The following is an 18652-nucleotide window of genomic DNA, read 5'->3' on the forward strand; positions in this document are numbered from 1 at the left end:
AGTACGTGAGTGTGCATGTGTGTGCTCTGGCAAATGTTCTGTACGTTCCCATATATGGAGGGGTAAAGGGAGGGGGTAGAAGCCGTGCACGTGCATGTCTTTATGCTTATATTTTGTGTCTCCACATGCATGTAAGGAAATTTTCCTTATTTCATGAGGAAATAATGAAGTCTGAACATTATTGCAAAACAACATTCTTCTTCTCCTTGTCACTTTACTAAGTCAAGGGTAATTGGGGTGCTGCATAGAAGAACTGTTTAAATTCATCCCACTCTATTAAATGTGTGCTGTTTTGTGTTGTTTTTTTTTTTTTTTTTTTTTTTTGTTTTGCACCTGCGATCTTTGATGCAATCCTCTGTTGAATTGTAAGAGAAAAAAAACACCACCAACAACAAAGACCCCCACTTTTCATATGGAGAAAAACACAACACTGCAAAACAAACAACAAAACAAGAGAGGCAAGGCCTTCAAGACTCACTTGTGATACACTGAAAAAAAAAAAAATCCAAGCTTTTTATGTATTGTGCATAATTTCAAAATGTAATGTTTAAGATGAGAAAGATCAGTTTAAAGCGAATTAAGTCCCCTAGCATTAATTACAGAGTAATTTCCCTTTTTTACTATCTGCACCAAAACGTTTGCAAAATAAATAAAACTTCCATGCTTAGCAAAAGAAGTTCCTGTTTGAACAAAAAATGATAATAATGAATGCTCTTGTTTTTGTGTCAGAATAAGAGGTCAAAGTGCCAAGTTTAGAGAATACAAAAAATATAAATATAACAGTAAATGCAGTTTGCATATAATTAGGCTTCTTTTTTTAAAATTTTTTTGTGCCCATCCCAGAGATGCAATATTGTTTTAAACAAGATGACTGGAAAGAACTGAACTTTTCCTATTTTTATGCCAAATTTTGGTGTCGGCTGACAAAGTATTTGCAGAGAAAATGTCAATGTTAAATTTTACCACGGACACACAGACACAAACACACACACAGACAACCGAACACCGGGTTAAAACATAGACTCACTTTGTTTACACAAGTGAGTCAACAAACAAACAACAAAATGAGCGATGCTGACCTTATCAAGACAGCCAGGTCGGATTCCCACTTGCACCCCTTCAGTGAGGTCCACAGGAATGGCGGAGGAGGGCCCCACACCGATGTTCTTCAGGCAGCCCAGGAAGTTCTTCGTGTCCTTCACGTCTCTGTAACACAGTGGAGCGGTGGCCTAGTGAGAGAATCGCAGGGTACAGGTTCGAATTTTCACCCCCTTCTCTAGATCTTGAATGGTGGCCAGTCTGGACACTAGTCATTCGGATGAGATGATGAACTGAGGTCCCTTATGCAGCATGCACTTCGTGCATAAAAGAACCTGTGGCAACAACAGAGTTGTCCCTAGCAGAATCCTAAAGTAAAATCCACAACGACAGTGAAACAGATATACTTGCATGCAGAAAAGAAACAAAAGCATGCAGAAAAAATAAAGAATGTAGCATCACTGCAGCAACGCACTCTATCTGATGATAGCACCCAGACTTTCACATAAAGAAATCTGTTGTGATAAAAAATCATACAACACAAAGTAACACACACATAGGTCCAGCGGGTCACAGCACACCACACCACAGCCTTTTTCAATACAGCCCGTGTGATCTCTCACCGCAAGTTCCAGCTTTAGTGTCAGTTTCACAGAGGTGTCAAAGTGTGCGGACTGACCCATATACACTACACCACATCTACTTGGAAAAAAAAAAAAAAAAAAAAAAAGCAAGCATAAGCCCAGTCTATATATAAACCCAAGAACACAACACCACGCCAAAAAACAGGGCCTTGAACTCTGATTGAAAGGCCAATGCCTGACCGTTTCCACCACAGCACCAAGAGGTGCCTCCCTGATGCTTAATTAACCATCAGGATAAAAGTTGCTGTGTGAAAGAAGTGAAAACAACAAGTTAAATAGGACAGAATCTAACAAACAATCAACCAGTTAACTAGGACAGAATCTAACAAACAATCAACCAGTTAAATAGGACAGAATGTAGAAAACAATTAACCAGTAAAATAGGACAGAATCTAGCAATCAATGAACCAGTTAAATAGGACAGAATCTAACAAACAATCAACCAGTTAAATAGGACAGAATGTAGCAAACAAAAAAAATAACCAGTTGAATAGAACAGAATTTAACTAACAATTATCCAATTAAATAGAACAAACAATTAACCAGTAAAACAGGACAGAATGTAACAAACCATTAACCAGTAAAAGAGGACAGAATGTAACAAACAATTAACCAGTAAAATAGGACAGAATGTAACAAACAATCAACCAGTAAAATAGGACAGAATGTAACAATGAACCAGTTAAATAGGATAGAATCTAACAAACCATTAACCAGTGAAATAGGACAGAATGTAACAAACAATTAACCAGTTGAATAAGACAGAGTGTAAAACAATTAACCAGTAAAACAGGGCAGAATGTAAAACAATTAAGCACTTAAATAGGACAGCACCTAACAAACAATTTACTAAACATAAACTGTACACAAATATACACCCGTCCATTCTACAAAGCAGTTAAAGAGAACACAAAATAAAGTTTTAGGAGCAATCAAAACAACATAAAATAAATAAAAGACCAGTTGACCCATGTCTCAATCAGGCAACGTAAAATCTAAATAAAATCCAGTTAAAAACAACAACAACAACAACAACAAAAAAACTCGTGAAAAAACCAGTTCACCCATGTCAACTTCAGTCTGTGTAAAATTTGATTAAGTTGAAAATGCTGATTTCTTTTCAGGAACACACACACACACTCTCTCTCTCTCTTTCACTCAATCCACCCTGATTCAGACAGGCTGGCAGACAGCTCACTTCCGAGGGAATTTGTCCAGGTCATAGCTTTCAGGCAGCCCTCCAATGTACATGGACTCTCCCATGAGCTCCAACCCAGAGTTGGGGCCACTGGCGCTGAAAAATTTCTCCTCCTCTTTATGCGTGTCCACAAATATCTGAAGCAACGCTGCAACAAAAACCAGAAAAGAAAAAAAAAAATCACTTACTTTCTGAAAATCATAACTACACCAACTGTTGTTTAAGAAATTGACGTTTATTCATACTGCGCTTTTCCCTATTAACACATGGGTGGATTGATGAGAATCAAGAGTAAATTAGTGCCTTTCCCAAGGACACAATATCGCCATGTCAACTCGGGGGGCCACGAACCCTGATTACTGGTGAACGCTGGACCAGAAGTCTATGTCCAGCTGGCTCTGCTACAATACTGTCTCAGAACACATTACAAAACAACCATAATAATAATCATAATAATGATGATAATACAGAATGACACTCACACCTAGACAGGAATCAGTGGCATCTGCAATACTCTACCACTATGCCGTGTGTCAAGAATAATAATAACAATAATAATATAGAATGATGCTCACACCTCCAAAGCAGTATGTCTGTGGCATCTACAATAGTCTATCACTGTGGTGTGTCTCAATAATAGCAACAATAATATAGAATGATGCCCACACCTCCAAAGCAGTATGTCTGTGGCGTCTACAATAGTCTATCACTGTGATGTGTCTCAATAATAACAACAATAATAATATAGAATGATGCTCACACCTCCAAAGCAGTATGCCTGTGGCGTCTACAATAGTCTATCACTGTGATGTGTCTCAATAATAACAACAACAATAATAATATAGAATGATGCTCACACCTCCAAAGCAGTATGCCTGTGGCGTCTACAATAGTCTATCACTGTGATGTGTCTCAATAATAACAACAACAATAATAATATAGAATGATGCTCACACCTCCAAAGCAGTATGCCTGTGGTGTCTACAATAGTCTATCACTGTGATGTGTCTCAATAATAACAACAAAAATAATAATATAGAATGATGCTCACACCTCCAAAGCAGTATGTCTGTGGCGTCTACAATAGTCTATCACTGTGATGTGTCTCAATAATAACAATAATAATAATATAGAATGATGCTCACACCTCCAAAGCAGTATGTCTGTGGCGTCTACAATAGTCTATCACTGTGGTGTGTCTCAATAATAACAACAATAATAATATAGAATGATGCTCACACCTCCAAAGCACTATGCCTGTGGCGTCTACAATAGTCTATCACTGTGATGTGTCTCAATAATAACAACAATAATAATAATATAGAATGATGCTCACACCTCCAAAGCAGTATGCCTGTGGCGTCTACAATAGTCTATCACTGTGATGTGTCTCAATAATAACAACAACAACAATAATAATATAGAATGATGCTCACACCTCCAAAGCAGTATGCCTGTGGCGTCTACAATAGTCTATCACTGTGACGTGTCTCAATAATAACAACAATAATAATAATATAGCATGATGCTCACACCTCCAAAGCAGTATGCCTGTGCTGTGTCGCAATAAAAATCAAAAAGAAAAAAAAAAAAGAGAGACAGAAAGAAAATGCAGAATGACAGTGGGTCTGTGGCATCTACAATATTCTGCCACTGTACTGTGTCTCAATGATAACAATAATAATCATAATAATAATAATGATAATGATAATACAGAATGATACTCACACCTCCAAAGCAGTATGACTGTGGCATATACAACAGTCTGCAACTGTGTTGTGTCTCAATGATATACTAACAATGGTAATAATATTAGTATTATAATAATAACAACAATAACAGTAATAATAATAATAACAATAAGAAAAAAGAAGAAGAAGAAATATATAGAATGATGCTAACATCTCCAAGGCACTATGCCTTTACAATACTCTGCCACAGTGCTGTGACTCAGAAGCCATTATTCAATAATAATAATAATAATAATAATGATGATGATACTTGTAACAACAACAACAATAATAACAACAATAATAATACTGATACCACTACTACTACTATTACAGCTAATAACAACAATAATGATAATAATTACAACAATAATAACAGTAATAATAATGATAATGATAATCATCATAGTGATAATAATCAATAATCATCATCATCACAATACTACAGCAGAATGATGCAGACACCTGTCAGGCAGGGAGCCTGTGGTGCTTGACAACACTCTGTCCTGGCACCTCCTGGTCGCTGACCTGCATGCACACACCACACACACACACACACACACAGAGGACGGCAGGACAAACAGACAATTCAAATGTTTTCTTGTACATCAGAAGAAGGTGGCAGAATGGTTAAGATGCTCAGCTGCCAATACAGAGAGTCCGTGAGGGTGTGGGTTTGAATCCCGCTCTTGCCCTTCCTCCCAAGTTATGACTGGAAAATCAAACTGTGCATCTCGTCTTTCGGATGAGACGATAGATCGAGGTCCCGTTTGCAGCACGCACTTGGCGCACTGAAAAAGAACCCATGGCAATGAGAGTGTTGTCCTCTGGCAAAAGTATGTAAAAAGAAACCCATTCTGATAGGTACACACAAACATAAGCATGCAGTCAAGGACTGACAAGCGTGCTGGGTTATGCTGCAGTCAGGCATCTGCCTAGCAGATGTAGTGTAGTGTATATGGATTTGTCCCAACACAGTGGCGCCTCTTTGAGAAACTGAAACTGAACTGCAACTTGTACATCAGCTTTGGGCCACAATACATAGGCAGCGTGTGGTGGTGCAGGTAAAACAGGGGGTTGGGGGAGGGTTAGGGCGTGGGGGGGGGGGGCGGTGAGAGGGGGTGGGGGGTGGGGGGGGGGTGTCGTTGACATGGTGGGATTGGGATTCACCTTCAAATAAAACATTCCAACCAGTCCTGTCATACATAACACCAAATAAAATTGTCAAGTCATGCATAAACAGGACTCTTGTTTGGTGCTTGCATCAATGGCCTTTTTGATTGTAATTACATAGATAAATGCATGCATCATACATGACACCTTGACACATCACAGTTTCACCATTTTTGAAGGTAGGTAGATTCTGTATTGAGAGAGAGAGAGAGAGAGAGAGAGAGAGAGAGAGAGGTGGGCGGGTGCGTGGGAACTGACCATCCAGCTTGTTCCTCTGCAGGTTGATGTTGGTCCACTTGTTGGTGTTGTAGGCCAAGCTGGACTCGACCCGCGCGATGCTCGTCCCCCCGTAGTACATCTGGACCATGATCTTCCCCCCCACAAGGTCGATGGACACGAAGTCCCCTTCCTGAGATAAAGGACAAACAACACACTCTATTAATCATAATACAGGATTTTAGGTTTCATGTCGGTCATCTGTCACTAACACATACAATTTTGAAATGACCAATCGATTTAGTAGCCAGTCGGTCAATTATTAGTTTTTCGTGAAATTGGTCATGCTAAAAGGGCTTTTGTAGAGATCTCTTATTCTCAAGCAAAACAAACATGAAAGTAGTTAAAAACTCTGAAAAATATAAATAAAAGCGCCACTTTTGTTTTTCTACAGTTCAATATACAGCAGACGAACATGGAAAAAAAAGAAGAAAAAAAAAAGAAGATAAAATCATATTTAGCTTTTTACAACCCCGCCAATATCCTTAAGGATGTCTTAGATATATCATGTTTAACATCTATTGTGGAGCATGCAGCCAAAAGATGCTGCCTAACGCTGAGAAAGATTCAATGAGTATTCAGAACAGTTACATTTGAGCATCTGGAGAGTCTGAATATGATAGATTTATTCAACATTCGTGGCCAGCTTTTGGCTTTACTTTCGTTCATGTCATGCGTGTGGTCCTATCAAGTAAAATCAAGATCCGATCAAGATACGTGTAAGTGACCAGCCGCCGTGGCGAAGTGGTTAGCGTCGCGGACTGACGGCTGGGAGGACGCGGGTTCGAATCCCAGCGGAGGTGGGTTTTTCGGCCCGTGGCCGACTCCTATCAGAGTTGAGTGTACTGTGGGCTTAAATGGGGAGACTGGGACCACACAGTCGAGTGTCATCCACTTCAAGGATGCGTCTTTGGGTGTGTTGCTCTAATTACCTGACCAACACTGCAAGTGTCTGTATCTCTCGGGCCTGGTTAACGCCAGGATATCATTATGACAAGAAGCGTAGAGTACAGCCTTGTCACGGAGTCCCAAACCAAAATGGACCTCCACAGCAACATCGTCATCATCATCGTCATCCTCCTCCTCCATCATCATCAATATAAACAAAACAGTCTCAAAGTCTGTGGCCTTTCATGCCCTGCTCTCATAGTGACTTCAGTTTTGATATCCCACCACTTCTGTGCTTGGGGTGAGTCCTGTCAATGTCTTCAGTGTCAGCAGATTCATGGGGAACAGTTGTTTGAGGGATGTGGTGGCGATCTCCACTCTGGGAGGGACGCTCACTCAGTCTGGCTCCGCGACTGAGCTATTATTGTCGTTAGTAGGGGGCTTAGTAGGTGGTGTCCTAAGTACGTTAAATCAGAACAGGCACCACTGAACACCACCGAAGTGACTTAGCAGCAGTGCAGGGTCTCCTCTGGTGTGTGGCCTCCTGGCGACCTAACATTGATGGTTCCCTGTGGACTGCCGAAGCTGGAACTGTGACGGATGAACCCGGGTGTGGCCGTGCATGGGGAAATCTGAATGAGCGGCGTGGGAGTAATGCCACTGAAACGGTGCAGATGATGGGGCAGCAAAAAAAAAAAAAAAAAGTGTAAGTGCACGTTTACAATCATGCAATGCTGTTTTTTATTTTGTCGTTTAAGCAGTCATATTTTGTTTTTGGGGTTTGTTCATGTTTCCATCACCCAACATACACATGCTTGCATAGATAACATTATCTGTAAGTGTACTTAATCTTCTTCTTGTGAATACACAAAAACGGAACTAAACAGGTCTGCAAATTATGCTGGCACACAGTACTTCTGGAAATATAGAGCTATTTTGCTACTGTTAAGATGTGAATTCCCTCAAAGCAAAGGAAAGTGCTTCCCTAAAGCAATGAAATTTGACTAATGTAAATGACAGTAACACTGTAGATCTGTAGTATTTCAGGTCTACCGCTTTGTTTTTGTTTCTACTATTTTTTTTATTTTTATTTTATTTTATTTATTTTTCTTTTTAAATATACACCATTTTCAAACCGATGGGTGTGATGGAAACAGTACAAATTCAGTTACAAATTTTGGGCATGTGTGGCGGCCCAACGGGGGTGCAGTGGGTGAGAAGAAGGGGTCATTTTTCCTGACCCAACCAGCCACTGATTATGAAAATTACCCACTGATTTTGTGGTGAACTGGTCAAGTGACCCATGGTGTCCTGAACAAAACCTGAACTCTGATGATGATAATAATAATAATAATCATGATAATAATAATGATAATAGTAATAAAAAGAAGACAAAGAAAAAGTAGAAGACAGATGATATTCTGTAGCCAAGTTCATTTGTTTTATGTCAATTGCGCTGTCTGTATTATCCTCAAGTTTATGATTTATGTCATTTGAGAAATGTATATTGTCACTGATTTATGTTATTTGAATAATGTGCACTGTCACAGAGAGTTCTTGTGATTATGTCATTTAACAAGGTGTATTGTTGCAAAGTTTTAAGATCAATGTCATCTGAACAATGTATATTGTTGCAACCTTATCATGACTAATGTCATTTGAACAATGCATGTTGCTGCAAAGTTTTTTTTTCATGATGTATGTCATATGAACAATGTATATTGATGCAACATTTTTTTTATATGATTTTTGTCATTTGAACCATGTAAACTGTGTATGAAATTTTATGATTTATGTCATTTGAATAATGTATACTGTCATCAAGTTTTTTTTGGTTTTTTTTTATGACTGATGTCATTTGCATGGCATATACCACAAGTATGCCCTGGACTTTTAGCTCCAGAGCCACATGCCTCTCCACCAATGACTTCCACAAATGATGGCACAGTGATCTGTCTTCCTTAGCACCCAGGAGACAACCATGATTATGACGCTGTCACCTAGCTCTTATGATTTATGGTATTTGTGCTTTGTACCCATATTATATAAACTTATATCCCATGCATTGCTAACATATGCACCTTGAAAACAACAACATTAAAACAAACAACAAAAACCTGCTCTGGGATGCACCCAAAAACCCACCTCCACATTTTTTTCTCTCACTGACTGATAAACAGAAAATAACACTGAGCATCCCCTAAATGACTGGCTAGTCATCCTGACAAGAAAGCGAGCAACCAACAAACCCAACCATCTATCTATTTATCTCTCTCTCTCTCTCTCTGTGTGTGTGTGTGTGTGTTTACATGTTTGTGCATATGCATGCATGCATGTTTATATTTTAGGATCCACTTTCGCTTTTTTTCAGAAAGGCTTAATGTAGTAATAAAATAAAAAGAATTAAAAAAGCATTTGCTGTTTATTCAATTTACTATCATGAAATATTAAAAAGTTTGACTTTTTCTTTTTTCTTTTCTTTTTTTTTTTAACTTGATTTTAACTCACGCACCCACCCATAACCCATCAATGTTAGATTATAAAGCTATGTTACCATACACCTGCAAAACACGCAGACAAACATCCACAGCAATGCTCATTCTGTGCATCTGTCTCGGTCTTTCTCAGTATCTCTTTATGTCTGTCTGTTTGTCTGTCTCTTTCACTTTCTTTCTCTCTCTTCAGGCACATGCCCACCACACCTCAGGCTTTCCGGCAAAGTAGAGTCGCGAGTTCTCCCAGAAGGTCTTGAACTCCAGCGTGATGGTGAAGCGGTCTGAGCGGTAGTTGAAGGCGGTGATGGGCATGGTGGCGTACCCGTGGCCATTGAAGGTGTACACCCGGGAGCTGGGTTGCCTCTGAGGGCTGAGAAATAACACACCGCACAGAGACATGTAGAGCAAGATTGTGTCGAAAGCTGGTTGTGGTGTGTTGTGCTGTGTTGTGAGCTGGACTGCCTTTGAAGGCTGAGACATAACACACCGCACAGAGACATGCAGAGCAAGATTGTGTCGAAAGCTGGTTGTGGTGTGTTGTGGTGTGTTGTGAGCTGGACTGCCTTTGAAGGCCGAGACATAACACACCACACAGAGACATGTAGAGCAAGATTGTGTCGAAAGCTGGTTGTGGTGTGTTGTGAGCTGGACTGCCTTTGAAGCCTGAGACATAACACACCACACAGAGACATGTAGAGCAAGATTGTGTCGAAAGCTGGTTGTGGTGTGTTGTGAGCTGGACTGCCTTTGAAGGCTGAGACATAACACACCACACAGAGACATGCAGAGCAAGATCGTGTTGAAAGATGACTGTATTATGTTGTGTTGTGTGGTGTGGTGTGGTGTGTTGGGTTGGGTTGGGTTGGGTTGGGTTGTATGTGTGTTGTGTTGCGTTGTGTTGTGTTGTGTAGTGTGGTGTGGTGTAGTGTGGTGTGGTGTTGCGTTGCATTGTGTTGCATTGTGTTGTGTTGTGTTGCACTGTACTCTAATGAATCAGATTGTTTTGTGTCATACTGCATTGTCTTGTATTGCATTGAACTAAATACACACACACACAGGCACACAGACACACACACAAGCGTGCGCACACACACACACATACTTATTAAGTACACACAGCAATACATGTGTGTCAATCCAAGGTAACAGAGAGAGAGAGAGAGAGAGAGAGAGAGAGAGAGAGAGAGACAGACAGACAGACAGACAGACAGACAGACAGACAGAGGACATACACGTTTTTGCTGGCGTTGCACTGTCCGTGAGAGGTCTTGAAGTTGTAGACCCCGATGGGCTTCTTGTCCACAGTAACATCGCCAACACATCCATACAGCTTTCCCCGCGTCACGCCCACCGGTGTCTGTACACATCCAACATAGCGTGTTGTGTTGTGATGTAATGTGATGTGCTGTGCTGTTTTGTGTTGTGCTGTGTTGTTGTGTTGTGTTGCGATGTGCTGTGCTGTACTGTGCTGTGCTGTGTTGTTGTGCTGCAATGTGCTGTGCTGCGCTGTGTTCGTTCACATTGTCTATACATCCACACAGCTTGTCCTGCATCATGCTCGCTGGTGTCAATACACATCCAACATTGTGCATTTTGTGTTGTGTTGGGTTGTGTTGTGCTAAGCTCTGCCGTTTGTTCACTTCACCCATACAGCTTACCCTGCGTCACGCCCACTGGTGTCGGTACACATCCAACATAGTGTGATGTGTTGTGCTGTGTTGTTTTGTGCTGTACTGTGTTGTGTTGTGCTGCACTGTGTTGTGTTGTGCTGTGCTGTGCTGTTTTGTGCTGTACTGTTCACTTCACCCATACACCCAGCCCCACGTCACACCCACCAGTGTCTGTACACATCCGATGTAGTGTGTTGTGTTGTGTTGTGCTGTGCTGTTTTGTGCTGTACTGTGTTGTGTTGTGCTGTGCTGTTTTGTGCTGTACTGCGTTGTGTTGCATTGTGCTGTGCTGTGTTGTGTTTGTTTACATTGTCCATACACCCGTACAGCTTGTCCTGTGTTATGCTCGACGGTGTCAATACACAGCCAACATACTGTGTTTTGTGTTGTGCTGTGTAGTAACATGCAGTGCTGTGTTGCATTGTGTTGTGCTGCGTTGTGTTTTATCGTATTGCATTGTACAGGTGTGTGAATGATACTGCACAATAAACATACGATTGTGCACATACGATAATGAATGACATCGTATCGTATGGGTGTGTGGCCAACACTGTACAATAAACTTACGATCATGCACATACAATAGTGAACGATAAAGTGACCAAGACACAATGCAATACAAACTAAGAACAAGGCCGCAACAAAACACCATGTACCTGTAACCATCTACACACTTTCAATCTGAGGATCTCGGGTTTGAATCTCGGTGACGGTGCCAGGTGGCTAAAGGGTGGAGATTTTTCCAATCTCCCAGGTCAACATATGTGCAGACCTGCTAGTGCCTGGACCCCCTTCATGCATATACGCACGCAGAAGATCAAATATGCACGTTAAAGATCCTGTTATCTATGTCAACGTTCGGTGGATTATGGAAACAAGAACATACCCAGCATGCACACCTCTGAAAATGGAGCATGGCTGCCTACATGGCGAGGTAAAAAAAACACCCAAAAAACACCCAAAAAACAGTCATACACATAAAATGTTACATGTCTGTCTGAATGTGTATGTGTGCATGACTGAACTCTGACTGGATGACACGGGAAATGAATGATGAGCGCCCAGCGGCAGCCGTCAGTCGGCTCTACCCAGGTGGGCAGCCTGTTGTGCAAATGACCCCGTGTTTGTAAAGTGCTTAGAGCTTGGTCTCTGACCAAGGATAGGCGCTAGGTAAGTATCCATATCAATCAATCAGACAACCTACCTTGTGAGCATCGTCCACTCCAGCTAGGTAGATGGACGTGTTTCGGTTGAAGTTCATGAGGGAGAACCCAGAGTCTGACTTCCCGCTGACCTCCGTAGCAACCGCTTCTGTGTCTTTGATTGGCCACACCTTCAACTGTCCAACAGGACCCGCCCTGGGTGGAACAAACACGACTGAGAAATGCACACACTCCATCGGGGCCCACATGGCAATATCCACATTTCTTCCCCTGTGTTATTTCCATTCAGTTCCGTTCCAAATGATGGAAAAATTGTAAAATTGTTTTAAATAACATTGTAATATATACTCTACATTTTTTTCCCCCTGTCAAGAGACTACAGAAGGCCAGTCAAACAGTGGAGGGGAAGAAATGCAGAGCACATATTATTACAATGTCATTTACAAATTTACAAGTTTTTTTTGTCTTATAAATGGAAAAGTACAAAGGAAGAAAAATTGATACTGCTGGCCCACCCTGGATGAAACAACCCCCCCCCCGCACACAGAATATGGCTGCCTACACGGTGGTGTAAAAAAACCAATCGACCCAGTTGGTCGATGGTGCCCTGCCCTGGGTGAAATGAACACGACCCTGTATGCCCCCTGAAAACCGAGTATGGCTACCTACATAGCAGGGTAAAAATGGTCAAATACATACATACATGCCCACTTGCACCTGTGGCCTATGAGTGAATGTGGTTATAGAATAGTGACCTGTGATTAAGATTTTTTTTTAAAAAGATATCATTTAATGCACTGGCAACTGGAGTTATTTTGCAATCAAGTCAAAGAGTATTATTCCAGGTAGTGTTGTTTCTATTAGTGTGGTTCTATGTAATTTCATTTCTAAGGGGAACATTAACTCATGCAATGTACCCCAAGCGTTACTAACAGAATGTGCAATATTAATAATGTATTATGTTATCATTATCATTATTATTATGATAATGATTACCATAATATTGTTTATACTATCATTAGTAGTAGAAATAGTAGAAGTAGTAGTTGTAGAAGTAGTAATGGTAGTATCATCATTTTTAATTTGTTGATCCAATGCTCATCAATCAGGTTAAAACATGCTGAAGAAAACATGGGCATCCACCTCGAAATCTTCCAAATCCTACAGAACACAGAAATGCACAGCAATTTCCTCACAAAAGACACACCCATACCTTTTAGCCAGGATGCGATACCACTTCTCCGCCTCATCCTTGCTGGGGTCAAACACCTTGAGTTCAAGGTTGTGGGTCACTGACCCTGGCCCTTTGCCCACATTCCAACTGAAGCGGACCTTGTTGTCCTTGACCTCCAGGGCCATGTATTCCTGAGGGCAAAGGTCAGTATAGGGTAAGGGGTCAAGAGAATGTTGCAAAGGTGTCTGTGTGGCTATCAGGCACAGTGAGTGGGTGAATGAGAAATATCATATATATGTTGTTTTTTTTTCTTTTTTTCTTTTTTAGAAGGTATGTGGAGCAAGCATTGAAGTGAAGACTTGTGTGCGCGCGCATGTGTGTGCGTGCGTGTGCATGCGCGCATGTGCATTTGTGTGTTGTGCATGTACGTGTGTGTGATTTTGTGTGTGTGTGTGTGTGTGTGTGTGTGTGTGTGTGTGTGTGTGTGATAGAGAGACATAGAGAGACAGAGAGACAGAGAGCAAGAGAAAGATGGAGAGACAAAAAGAGAGGAACATAATGAGAATTACTCTGTTTATTATATGTCTCACTGAGAGAGCGAGAGAGAGAGAGAGAGAGAGAGACAGGCAGAAAGACAAAGACAGAGATACTGAGAGAGACAGAGACAGACAGAAAGAGACAGATGCACAGAATAAGCATTGCTGTGCGCATGTGTGTGCATTTGTGTGTGTGCATGTACATATTTTGCAGGTGAATGGTAACATAGCTTTATAATCTAACATTCTGGTCTACCTTATTCTGATTGATTACTCTAGTCAATATGATTTTGTATCCACATTAAAGATAAAAAAAAAAAAAAGTTTTGTTCATAGTATTTTCTGGTCAGACAGTGTTCTTTTGTATGAGTATGCGATAGAAATCCATCACATCAGCATATAAAGCGAAAGATGCAATAACTATATACATTCATAGCCTATATTAGTATATGTATCTACATAAACACAAGTGTGTCAAAAACTCCTAAACTGGTTTTTAGGTTTTGGCATTCACAGACATCCACAGATGTCTCTCTTTCTCACATCCACACACATTCATCTAATGTATGTGAAACATATGTTAAATAATGACAGTAGCACTACTTCCACTACAATTGTTACCACAACACATGAATGTGCGCTTGTGCACACACACACACACACACACACACACACACACACACTACTACTACTACTACTGCCACTACTTGACACACTCACACACACACACAAACTCACACACACACACATGCTCCCCCCCCATAACTCCCCCACCACGCACACACACACACACACACACAGTCATACACGCACTCAGACTTACACAAATGGTCATGTGAAAAACTGTGCAAATCACACGTTTTTTTAATTTTTTTATCCTGGGGTGTTGATAGTTTGCGATGAACGATAGTACACATGTATGAAAGAAGGTCAAGAAAGATACAAAGATATACAAGTGCATGTGGTATGTGGTATATGTGGGGAAAAGAGCAATACATACACACTACTTTAAACCGACGAATCAAACTTATATTTGTATAACTGGAGCAAAGAGTTGAGAAAGTGAGAACTACCATATGTGATTATCCGTTAATCAGATCAACATGCCTTTAAGTACAACTGCATGGCATGATTTCATATATATATATATATATATATATATATATATATATATATATATATATATATATATATATATATACACACAAGGTTGAAACAAGCTTAAACAGTTTGCAAGACAGGTGTCTACATGATATCAGAATGCATGAATTCATAAAGCCTATGAGATGAGAATGGCCACCTCCTTAAATGATGATGGTGGTCATCAGTCCAGTTTGTACTGAACCTAAATTCCCTTCAATGACCTACACCAGTGAAGCAGCGACCTGTCAGATCCATGCAGGCTCCTCTTGTCCACATAACACCCCATCCCAATAAGCACTCCCAGCTCTTGTGTGTGTGTGTGTGTGTGTGTGTGTGTGAAACCACATGGTCTGTTTGGCAATTTGCAGGTCTACAATCGTTCCAATAAACATTCCATCCAAATATGTACCCCCAGCATTTTTTTTGTGTATATGTGTGTGTGTTAAACTATAAGGCAATTAGGTTTTAGTTTTACATTATACACATCCACAACTGTGCATGCATGCAAAAAAACAAACCAAAAAACAAAAAAAACAAAACAAAAAAATCACCATTACCTTCAATTTCCAAGCAAACATGAAAGTATTATATACAAAAATCAACTTTTATTATTTGGATCTTTAGAAACTTACACCTGGTTCAATACAAGTCTCAAAATGACAGTGCTGGAACAACTGAAGATGATCTGTCCAAGAAACTGGAACGACTATAAATAAGTTTCTGTCAATATTTGTCTTTTGATCTGAAGAAAAGTTTCAGACATTTTTTTTTCTTCCACTTCAACACGAAGTTAATGCTTCTTGCAACTGCATTCAAAATCCATAGAAGAAATATTCTGAGCAAGATAAGAACTAAAAGATTATCCTTTTGCTGACATGCACACAAATTCTGGTCCTCCAATGTAACGAGACACAACAGGACTCTCTTAAAAACTGTTCTGATATAAAAACAGCAGGCTGCTTAGGTAAGACCATGCTCTCTCTCTCTCTCTCTCTCTCTCTCTCTCACACACACACATACGTTTTGACTGCTGAACCTTGTTAAATGAGATGAGAGTGTGGTGCGAGTTTGAAGTGCAGTTACTATTTTCTGTGTGCTCGACAACGGTGTCATTGATTTTGCTGATAACATTATTGCAGTCCCAAGAGGGAAGAAGTGCAAAGAAAGAGTGGTGACTGTCATCCTGACCTGCAAGCCCTGTCTTACCTCAGTGAAGCTGACAGACCTACTTGTCAGCAGAAATCAAGGGGTTACATGCTCACAGATACACACATGTAAATCCTTTACACATTCTGTATCATATAGCTTCATCAAAGTAAAATCAGTTGCTACTGGTTTCTACACAATGATATGGAAAGCTGATTTCACTGACGGGAAAAAAAATGCAGTGATACCAACTTATTTTTGTTAATGTGTGCATGCATTTAAATTCCTCTGGAGAGGAATGCCAAGGAAGGGAGCCAGAGAGATGGGGCAAGGGGGTGGGTGAGGGAGAGAATGAGAGAGCAAGAGAGAGAGGGAGGAAGGGAGATGGGGAACAGGGAGGGAGGGAAGGAGAAACTGGCAGAGAAAGTGGAGAGAAAGTATTTGTCTATGTATCCACAAACTCACAGCCACACACACACAAATTTACACACAAACACACCAGTCACTGTCATACACATGCACACGTGTGTAGTGCAAACCCATGCATGCTAAAATGCACACTAACGCATACCTCTCACAATCACACACCTACAACACAACACAGACATTTACACAATAGCACCACAACACTATACACACACACACACAATTCAAAGACGACAAGCTCACAGACATCAAGAAAGAAAACAGAAACTCCATGTACATCAGAAAACAGAGACACGTAGATCATCGGCAACGACTTAAAAAAGAGTATCTTCTGAAATGTTGAATAACTTATTATGTCAGCTGGTACACAACTGAATAAGGAACACGGCTAGACATGACTGTCAAACCACAAAAACAAAACAAAACAAAACAGAAATAGGGGCCCAAAGACTAACCCAGAGATGTGAAATATCAACACACAGCTTCAAGACACAAACAAAAGAGAAGTCAAGGGAATTGGCCAATGTTTCTGACGGACTTATTTGATTCTAATTTTATCCACCATCGGTGGTGATAATCATCAGACTAGGCCTTGCCAGCTCTGAATTCCAAGACAGTCACAGTTTCAAGTGGGTGTCAAAGCGTGTAAACTGATCTATATGCCATACACCACATCTAATGCATATCAAAAACAAATAAATAAATACATAAATAAAGTAATACAAATATGCAGTACAAAAAAGACAAAAGAACAAGACAATATGGACATGATAACATTAATTTTCCTTTTTTTTCAGAAAAAGACTGTATTTTGCTATCAAAGTCAAAACCTTCAAAAAGTATGTCCAAACTATGCACTTCTCTTGAATAATCACTGTTTAAGTACATGTACACCCCCCCTCCACCCCCACCCCCCAAGTTGAGTATGGATGCCTACATCGCAGGGTAAAAATTATCATGAAGCTAAACTCACACTCAAATATATGAGATATACAAGTAAACACCGGAGGTGCAGCCAATCAACGCAAAAGAAGATGAAGTGGAAGAACATGTACATGTGTGTGGCCATGTTTGCGCAATACTGTGAACACAAGCGCAATACTGTGAACACACGTATATTAAAACCATCTGTTTAAGAACATGTACACAATGTGTTTGGCCACGTTTGCGTGCAATACTGTGTATGCACATGTTCATCCATGCCGCCTGCATTATTCTGGAATTAAAGTCTATCATCAGTAGCTGTCAGAGAGGCAAAACTGTGATATAATGACTAGCATAATTTCATACACCAGCATGCTTAAAAACAAACAAAACACCCACCAAACATTGTGATACACAAAACCGAGTAGGTCCACCAGATCCCCAAAGTCAGCTTAATGCAATAAAGCTACATAATTCATGAAGGCCGACCTTTCCACTCAGCATGCAACCCTGGCCCAGAGGCAAAAGGATTTTCAATTTTGATAGCAAAAATCTGCAGGATTCTGTATACAGTTACTGGAATGAAAAAAAAACCCCAAAAAACTGTAGCACCATGTCCACTAGACAGGTGGGTGTTTTTTTTGTTAAAGTTTCAAGCTGTTGAAGTGTGCAGGCTGACACATATGATATAGGCTACAGAACATCTGCATTTGAAAAAAAATAAAATAAAAAAAATAAAAAATATAAAAAATTTTTTAAAAAAGGAGCAGAACCCTGATCTGAGTATAAACCCAATGCAATTTCAGACAACTCGCTGGAAATGGGATTTCGGGGGGTTGCTATTTGTGATGACCATCCACAATTATTAAATGGCTGATAGAAAAAAATCAAAAACAATTATGTCATAAAACACCAACTGAACAATTCTTTAAAAAAAAGAAAAAAAATTTTTTTCTTTACAACAACATAAAAAAAAAAACAGAGTGGAAAGGTCCTGTTTGTATATGAGACAAAGCGTGGCACAGCAC

At 40.2% G+C, this 18652-nt stretch overlaps 1 protein-coding gene across 2 annotated transcripts in view; it reads right to left on the reverse strand.

The window, feature by feature from the left end:
- LOC143295206 (laminin subunit alpha-2-like) overlaps nucleotides 1-18652 on the reverse strand; it is a 122839-nt gene that overhangs the window by 25864 nt on the left and 78323 nt on the right. For both annotated transcript variants that reach the window (XM_076606780.1, XM_076606779.1), the window contains 7 exons: nucleotides 13489-13640; nucleotides 12317-12470; nucleotides 10675-10799; nucleotides 9650-9812; nucleotides 6042-6192; nucleotides 2881-3028; nucleotides 1080-1206 (listed from right to left, as the gene is read on the reverse strand). In XM_076606780.1, coding sequence (XP_076462895.1) covers nucleotides 1080-1206; nucleotides 2881-3028; nucleotides 6042-6192; nucleotides 9650-9812; nucleotides 10675-10799; nucleotides 12317-12470; nucleotides 13489-13640 — 1020 coding nt within the window. The remainder of the gene's footprint in view (nucleotides 1-1079; nucleotides 1207-2880; nucleotides 3029-6041; nucleotides 6193-9649; nucleotides 9813-10674; nucleotides 10800-12316; nucleotides 12471-13488; nucleotides 13641-18652) is intronic.

This window comes from Babylonia areolata, chromosome 20 (genome assembly GCF_041734735.1).
Source record: "Babylonia areolata isolate BAREFJ2019XMU chromosome 20, ASM4173473v1, whole genome shotgun sequence".
NCBI lineage: Eukaryota > Metazoa > Mollusca > Gastropoda > Neogastropoda > Buccinidae > Babylonia > Babylonia areolata.